General features: G+C 37.7%; 1 protein-coding gene across 1 annotated transcript; it reads left to right on the top strand.

Moving 5' to 3' along the window:
* Positions 1 to 86: 86 nt before the first annotated feature.
* zdhhc21 (zDHHC palmitoyltransferase 21) lies at positions 87 to 6317 on the top strand. Its single transcript, XM_008326127.3, has 9 exons — positions 87 to 196; positions 303 to 399; positions 1385 to 1556; positions 1683 to 1781; positions 2019 to 2130; positions 2252 to 2390; positions 2513 to 2629; positions 3103 to 3146; positions 3486 to 6317. The coding sequence occupies exons 3-9, from the start codon at positions 1403 to 1405 to the stop codon at positions 3616 to 3618; spliced, it is 798 nt and encodes a 265-aa protein (XP_008324349.1). The 5' UTR covers positions 87 to 196; positions 303 to 399; positions 1385 to 1402; the 3' UTR covers positions 3619 to 6317.
* Positions 6318 to 9316: the final 2999 nt, after the last annotated feature.

A 9316-nucleotide genomic window follows, 5' to 3' on the forward strand; every position in this document is an offset into this window, starting at 1 on the left:
CAACATTTACTGACGTCATAGCATAAAAACTGATTAAAGATGGTAGAGCCTTTGAACGTTTTTTGTTTATATAAGTATTTCTTCTTCTTACTTCTTTTCATTTTTTACTTTTCCATTTACTTTCTTTTTGTTGCTTTTCATGTTTTGTTATTTTTATTAACATTATTATTATCCCTGTTCTCTCTTACTGTTTCAGGTAAATATTCTAAATTCAAATGTAATCTAAATTCCCCACTGTTTAACCGATCATGTTTTTTATTTTGGAATCTCAAATCAACCGGAAGTTTTCTCCATTATTGCAGGTAACAAAATATTGGTCCTGTCCAGCCCGCAGGAGGCTCGGATGAGGAAGTGGCTGCTGTGATACAATACGTGCGCTCAATAGGACCGATATAAAAAGTAAGTGTTTTTTGTTTATGGTAATGTTTATAACACATGTCGTTCAGATGTTTTAGTGAAATTATGTATATAAAAGCTGGAGTTTGTGTCGCCTGCATGGGTTTGCTAACAGCTCAGTTACTGAGCCAAGCCCATCCCTACTGTCAGTGTAATCAGGTCTATAAATGATGGAGCTGGCGAGGCTGAACATTAACCAGGTTTTGTAATCGTCGTTCTGATATGAAACATGCTGATGTAGTTTATTCGAAGCTTGTATTTAACGCACGCATCAAAGTCTGTGTGAGGCGACCTGTTTATCCTGAGTATAGTACCTGCTTTATTACACAGTGGTTAGGCCTGTTTCAGGGTTTCGGCTGTAGATAACATAGTACATGAACCAAGGTTTTAGATTGGTTGTTGCAAGGCATTGTTTTACTATTGGTGTGGAGGTTTGAGTTGTTTTCAGTTTGAAATACTCTGATTTTTATACAGTGTGGTATACCGTTGTTTTCAGTTTGAAATACTCTGATTGTTTTTTATACAGTGTGGTATACTTTCAACAAATCAAGTTAAGGACATATTTGTTCTTCTTTAATACTGAACTGCTAAGTTTTGAACATAAACTATGCCACAACTTATAATACATGGCATGCCTTAATAGCATTTGTAAAAAAAGGAGGTTTCCCAAAACATTTTTAAACTTTATTTTCATTATTTTTCAGTGATATGACTAGTAATAAATCTAATACGTTGACACAAAATCAAAATGAAACAACTTCAACCAACATACACTGTGACACAGTTATATTTTGCAATTGAGGAAATGAGGAAAGTCATGTTGTGCTGTGGAAAAATGCCATGTTGTGCCTTTTTGAAGTACAGTTCCAAGACATAATTGAATCGACTGTTTTTAAACCTTTTACTGACTCTTTCACACATCATTTTTAAATCCTACCTGCAATACCAGACATTGATAAGACATGTGTTGTGTGCTTTTACAATACAGGTTTCCCTAGAGGCAGCAATGAAGCTTCGACTACACTTCGTGGTTGACCCCATGGGTTGGCTGTGCATCAGTATGGTGTTTGGGATCTGGCTGTACAACACATTCTTCATTCCAAAGCTGGTCCTGCTTCCACATTACAAAGAAGGACACATTCCGTGGGCCATGGTTGTTTGTAGGTTTTTTATTCAACCCACATCAATTTCTTGTCAATTGTTGGAATGTTGATTGACAGGTTTTAAGATCAACTGCCTTATTATTCTGCCTTATTATGTTATTCAACATTTCGTGTTTTCCACAGGTTATTACATAGCATCAGCACTTTGCCTGGCAGCCCTGGTCAGGGCTTCTACTGCAGATCCTGGACGTCTTCCTGTAGACCCCCACATACCACACTCTGGTGTGAAAACAATGACACTCACTCAGTTAACTTATGCCAGAAAGAATCATCTATTACAGTTTTTATGTGCATGTTTTGACAATGAATTCCTGTAGTAACCTGTAAATAAGAAAAGGATAGTCATATTAGCTAAATGTTCCTCCAGAAAAAATAAAAATGTTGTTGTCATTGTGTTCTGGTGTGATCTAGTACTAGTTTTACCTGTAAATAAAGATTAATTTAGCATTTCTGTCACAGAGCGTGAGCACTGGGAGCTGTGTAATAAGTGTAACTTGATGAGACCTAAGCGGTCCCACCACTGCAGTCGTTGTGGCCACTGTGTACGCAGGATGGACCACCACTGTCCATGGTATAAAAAACACTCAGAGCATCAACATTGTTGCTTTTATTTTTATTAGTTTTTTAGGTCTTTACAGCAACTTTTCAGTAATCATTATGAAGAGTTTTTGCTAAATCAAGTGTATTTCCAGGATCAATAACTGTGTGGGTGAGGACAACCACTGGCTGTTCCTGCAGCTCTGTTTCTACACTCAGGTTCTAAGTCTGTTCACCCTGCTGCTAGACTTCTGCCAGTACTACTACTTCCAACCACTGACAGAACTAGATCAGGTATGTTCCACTGTGATTTGATTGTCTAAAAGCCATAACACTGTGTTTAACTTCAATTAGAAAACCTCATCTGATTAAAACAAGCAATACTGATTGTGTCACTGTTTTTTTTCCACTTTCAGGAAAAGTTTACAACCCAGCATGAACTGGCTCTACTGCGAGTTTCAGCACTCATGGGTGTGGTGATGTTTGGTGGGATGACGACATTGTTTTACACCCAGATGACAGGAGTCCTGTCTGTGAGTGAATGATAATCAGAAGACCGACTGTCTATGACCTTGACAAAGTGGCACACCTGCACTGTATGTGCTAACAAAACAAACAAAAAAAGAAGCACACTGATTTATTTATCTACAAGGGGTTTCCCTTCGGTAGAACTTGTGTTTTAATTTAATTAGCTACAACGGACAGCTAATAAATACTGAGCAGCACAGCAAAGTTAGATAAAATCTGTTGACATTGTAGACAAATATAAAAAATAGTGCTTTGTTTAACAAAGATTGACAAGTTCGGGGTTTGTGGTACTGAATGGGAACAATTGTATTCTTATTTTGTAAGATTTTATTCCTCATGACATAACTAAGCAGTTAAAAGGCTAACATGGTTGTGGTAGATCATGTGTCAAATTAGGGAAGCCCTAAATGAATTAGACTCTGTTAAAATCATTCACTGATTTTGCAATGACCTGTGCATTTTCCTTCCCTTTTTACAGGACACTACCACAATTGAGAAGATGTCTCAGTTCTCAAATGAAGTGTGAGTTTTTACACTACACTCACATATAAAGTTGATCATCTGCTAACTCTAGCAATAAAAATAAGCATGATATACAGTATGACTTAGTGTATCACAGGTAGTGGGTCATAGGTCTAAAGTTTATTTCAGACATATAGAATAATTGTTTTCAGTTCCAAGTTAAACCGTGGGGTTAAATAAAATAAACTTTATTTAATGTATTGAATTAATTGCGCACATGTTTAGGCTTTTTTATCAAGCAGAAATGTTTATTTTTCTTTCTAAATAAAGTGTGGGTGAAAGAGAAAAAAAACATATCTGGGATCAAATGTTGATTTTTCTTTCTTCTGTGTCCATCAGTTATGGCTCAAACCGATCCTGGCAGTGGGCTCTAGCTGAGGTCTGTGGCACTCACTGGAAACTGCTCTGGTTCCTCCCACTCCGAAGCAGGCAGGCGCTCCAAGCCAGCCACCACTTCCGCTCCCATGTGTAGGTTGGCAGCACTACACTACCTCGTGCTCCAGGCTGCCGCGATGAAACACCGTATGCACATTTAAAGAATCCATCTGTTCGCCTCCACCACCTTCAATCATGCTTTGGGATACTTTGATGTCCGTGGATTCTGGAAGCTTTTAATTTTTTGTGTCCTTGTGAGTGTTTAATTTTTTATTTTTCCTGTCTCCTTGGGACACAGACTGGCAATAAGCAGGGTCAGCAATCACCTTTAGGAATGATGGGAACGTTTTTTTTTTTTAACTCACTGTGACTGGTATTTTAAGCGAATGGAAACTGCTTTAATGGCTCATTGCTACAGAAGGATGGAAGACTTCACCTGAAATCAGCTGACGAAAGGGACCCCTCTCAGGTTACTCTAACTAAAAAGAGCCTTTACTACTGACCTTTAATCAGCCACAGACAGAACTAGTGCGAGGGTGGTCTTTAGGAAAGGCAATCTTTTGAAGTTTGTGCCTCTTTTAGGTAAACTTTATTTATGACATGTCTACTGGTCAGTGGATCGTCCAGTTATACACTTTCCTGTGAATCATCATTTGATCTTGTGGAATACATGATGAAACACAAATGTTTTATGGTTTTTGATCCTTTTATCTATGAAGTTTTAAGGCCTAAGTACCAGGCGAATGAAGTCGAGTGATAACCATAGATCGTACATAAGAAATGAATGTAGCCATTTGGCGCTGAGAGTTGATTGACAGCTGGAACATATCTCCTTATACAGTACGTCCTAGATTATTAACAATTATAATTAGTTAAATTTGTCATCATGTTCTTTTTAAGGCAGACCAGAACCTATTGCTGAGACCATAAACTGTTTCAAACCAAGTAGCCTTTTCTTCTGCTAGTACTTCCATTCTAACCTTGGGCTACAATGTGGGATGCTGTCTTTCAGATGGAATGGCTGCATCCATTTTCTATATACGGCCTGTGCTAATAATAACAAGCAGCAAGTTTTCTTTTAGCAATTGAAAAAAAACATTTTTCATTGAATTAGTGATTGCCTTTTTTGAGCTGAGGCACAAACTCCCAACAGCACTAAATATTTTTTAAATTTGAAATCATCTTATGGCTAATCAGTTGCTGTCTGGATCTTTGTGTTTTTTTTACCAATTTTTGAAAAGAGTGACATGAACTTTATGGAAAACTTTTAGAATCACCAATTGCCACTTATTTGTTTAACATATCCGTAACAAAAACAATCTACATCCAGGGTTTGATTTGCTAAGATTTATATAATGACACAAACTCCTAATGTAAAGCTAATCTCAACGATTGATATTCTGCATATCTGTTTATATAGAACAACCGCTCCCAACAGACTAGAAATTTACCATTGTTGTAGAGGTAGCATTAGCATATTTTATGCTAAAGCTGGCTTGCTGTAGATTCATATTTTTGAAGCTATTGAGCTTGTAGAAAGTGTCTGTTGTAATTTAAAACTAGTACCTCTAAAATGTGTACAATGGCTTTTTGAACATATGTGTGTGGTTTCATGCTGCTGACACAACTGTTGGATGTTATTTACACTGCAGCTTGACTAGTCTAGTCTACAAACCCATACACTGGATGACTGGTTCATGTAGCAGGCTGCTAGTTGACACGCAACACTGCACGGCAACACGTAGGATTTTCTAACTGTAACTGTGGTACTGAGTATATCTGCATCACACACAGATTTTACTTTAAAGTAATACAAGTGTGGTTGTCTGTGTACGCATACAAAGCTTTCTGTGGGTTGGGTGAAATGCAATATTTGTATAGTTTTAAGTGCCTGTGTCACACTCATGGTACACATCACTGCGTCAGTCTTCATACAAGCTAAAGAAGTGTTGCAATTGTCTTTCAGGAAATGCCTGTTCCACCGAGTGTTTGAAGGTTGATTTTCACAGTATGCACTAATTTTTCAAAAGTCTTCAATTGACGTGATTTGTATGAGACGCTTATGTTTTATCTGTACCTCTCGTCAAGTTGCTCACGTTTACGTCGATAGTTTATTTTTTTATGTAAAAAGAATTCAGGTTTGTGATTTTATGTTTTGTAATACTTTGGCTGTGGGACAATGATTTTGATGGGTTAAAGAAGAAGGTACTACTGAGAAATTTTATTCACAGTTTCTTTTATACGTTTCTGTTTTCATTTGAAGCAATAAGCATATTATGTTTATATATATATATGTATATATATATATACATATATATATACATATATATATATATATCCTGTCTAGTTATTGTTGAAGTATAAAAACTGGACAACAGTTGTGACTGTTGACTATCTAAGCAGTGATGACTCCACATATTTGTTTTCCAACGTGTGAGTAACCTCAGCAGCCGCTGTGCTTGGACATAAGGCATATCTTCTCTTTGCAACACATCAGCCACCTCATGACGTTGGTGAGAGATTAATACAGAACCTACCAGGACTCTCTTTTTGACATTGTTTTTTGAGCTTTATCTGTTACTTTGTTCTGTTCTCAAACCAAACCTCAAGCACCTCAAGGAGTGAAGTTTGTGAACTAAATTAATAGTGCATAGACAAAGTACACGATTCATTTCTTTATGGATAGAATAACCTGTATAAATGATTTTACACAGTTATACAGTTAACATGTATCCAGTGTGATCATGACAATGTTGTATAGGTATTACTATCCCAATAAAGGAAGTTCCAATAGTGTTTTTCTTCTCGTCTTTCCTGCTTTAAGTTTAAAGTTTTACTCTTGAGTGCTATGTGGAGAAAACTGTGTGCAACAGTTCTGTGGTCTCACACTGACCGCCCTTTGTTCTGCCCAGTGCCCAGGTCTCATTGAGGCGTATATAACATGTGCATGATCCCTGAGTCTCCTCTGTGATGACATGTCTTCTACATTTGCGACACAAAGGCAAAACACATGCGTTAACATCCACAACTTCAACAGTTTACAATGTTTTTAATGAACCAGTCATAATAGAACCACCTGTCAGATTTAGTAATTATACAAACATTACAGGACGAGAAGACATAGTGACCAAAACAAGTGCTTATATAGATGTAGGTTAAGATGTAAATGAATCCAACAGTTTATTTTATGTTGCTGATGATAAATAAAAAGCTGTTTCTATCAACCCATTGTCATTGAGTTTTAATCTCTGACATTTGGTCGGCTGACTGATCTAATGAAATAAGAGACCCCTGCTGGGCTTCTAGTCCGCGACATCTGGCTGTTCAAAAGAAACAATCAGACATGTTATATACACACGCACACATATATAAAGTCTGCATGGAACACAAGACTGTTAACCTGCCGGAGACGGCAGTGAGTGGCTTGGTGGGTTCGCTTCATGAGGCGTGGATTAAGTCTTACGGTACAATTGTTTAATCGGATCACTAATTATTGTTTGCATGATCTTTTTTGGATTAAATCTATATGCCCTACATTTCATGAACCTTGCAGTGATTGGGTTAATACCCATCATTTCCTGCTTTGATGGTCATTAATAGAACAGTGGAGCAGTGTTTCCTAACCTTTTTTGGGCTTTGGCACATATATATCATTAGGAAAAACCCCACCAAACAAAAAGTATATTTAACGAAATTAAAATCGAAAACAAAAAGTATATTTAACGAAATTAAATCTTCTAGTTTAATTGACAGCATAATTGACTAAAATCTTGGCCTGTTTAGTTGAAGACAACACTGATATACTGGCAGGAACTGAAGAAAAACAACTCAATAATCACCTTCAACAGATATGATTATCTTTTTTTTTTTAGTTTTCATTCCCATCTGCTAGGTATTTACTGGAAGGTATTTAATTGTTCTGCCTTTCATGCTTTGACGAACAAAGTAAAATTATATGCAATAAATAAATAATAGTTTTAAGATTTCATGAACAATTCCACATTAACATCTTATGTCCGTGGAGGGATCGACTGACTCATTGATTTGTACAAGACGCTTCCACTGTAGAAAGTAAAAATTCCAATTATAAAAATAGTTCAGCTTCAGCAGTTTATCCAATCAATACGATGGCGTGTATTGATGCTACTCCCAAAAATCAATAAGTGCATGAAGCTGTTGTGTGAGAATCCTGTGCATTGTTATGAGCATGTTTTGCATTAGTCAAAGAAAATAATAAAATAGAAGAAGAGGATTGTTTTTTTATTATCAAAAAAGGAAGCAGATACAAAACCAGCCATCAGCTGCCCTTGCAGTTTACAGTTTTTAGTTTTCTTCCTGATTATGAAAGGCTCCCACTCAACAACACACTACACTTGTCATGCTACGATCTCCCACAGTGTAAACCCCATGTGCCTGTTTGGTGTCTTGATCAGCTGACATTTGTCCTCCGTGGTGACGGTGGAGTGTCTTGTTATTATCATCTTATTGTTCCCTCCTGGTGATTAAGGAGCGATTCATTTCTAATTAGGCTCCTAATGAGTGCTTTATTGAAGTCAGGTGCAATGGAAAGGTCAACCTTTCATGTAGCGTCATATTAAAAGCAGCATCACGCTGCAATTTTCTGCATTGTTTGTTGTAGGAACGACAGGTGTACAGTCTTACAGGTTTTTATTTTTCCTTGTGTATTTAAAGTAAAATTAGTTTTAAATGCTTCAATGATGTCCGACACCATTTTCAGTCTGCTGCCGCAAAATCATCTTTCATAGCAGCTCCCCTACAGTCTCCTAGTGCGTTATTTACTTCCCTATCCCAGTCAGGTTCGTTGCTGTGTGGTCCATATTTACTAGCCGTGGTGTGGTATTCCTTCACGTTCGTTTCAAAACAAATAACCTGGTCTTCCACGTAGTCTCCCAAGTAGTATTGCCTCCCATTGTCCTTCAATATAAAATGAACAGAGTACAATAGTACTATTTGCACCATATATTTGTCTCTGTGTATGATCTACTTAATTCTCTATTAGTGGAGTAGGCCCCACTGGGGGGTGGTGGGGAGCGTGAAGGGCCTTCAATGGAATATAGCATGCTGGACTAGCATTACAGCAAGTGTACCACTGCTGTAATGCTTGAATGATAACAAGCCTCCAGTCACTAGGTGGCAGCAACTTATACAGTCGTTTGTACAGCTATAAAATAAACATGTAATCAGGTTCTCAATAGTATTTCAGTTTGCGGGTGTGGGTCGGAAGGGGGGGGGGGCGTAAAAACATTTCTGTCCCCAAGGGGGGCATGACAGAAAATAATTGAGAACTACTCTACTAGTGCTTAACTTAATGTGCGACATTTTGACCAGTTAGCTACATAGAATCATTAGCACCTGGGGATTTTTAAAGGAATTGTATCACCTGCCAATGAAGCTGTAGTAAAATGTAGTAAAGATGAGGAAGTCCAGCTGAAGCTGTGAGTGTGAACCTCACTATGAACAGAGAGAGTGTTCTGGATTTAATGCTGGACTCATGTTTCAGTTGGTGACGGAGAAACTGCAGGGGGGCATTCACTGTGGTCAGGGTGGTTGTTGGCCTGCAGTCATGGCGTTTGTTGTGGTCATTTCTTTGCTGTTGTTGAACTGAGGTCGGTTTATTAGTCTTGAGGTTCTTGAGGTCAATCTGGTTAGCCGGGGTCAGCGTAGTGGCTGCAGTGGGTGGTATATACTGTATAAATTTCAGGTGTCTTTGCATACTTCCATTACAGCTCCATTACACCACTGACCCCATCATCTGACTTTATCCAAAAAAAAAA

Source organism: Cynoglossus semilaevis, chromosome 1 (assembly GCF_000523025.1).
Source record: "Cynoglossus semilaevis isolate Cse_v1.0 chromosome 1, Cse_v1.0, whole genome shotgun sequence".
Lineage (NCBI taxonomy): Eukaryota > Metazoa > Chordata > Actinopteri > Pleuronectiformes > Cynoglossidae > Cynoglossus > Cynoglossus semilaevis.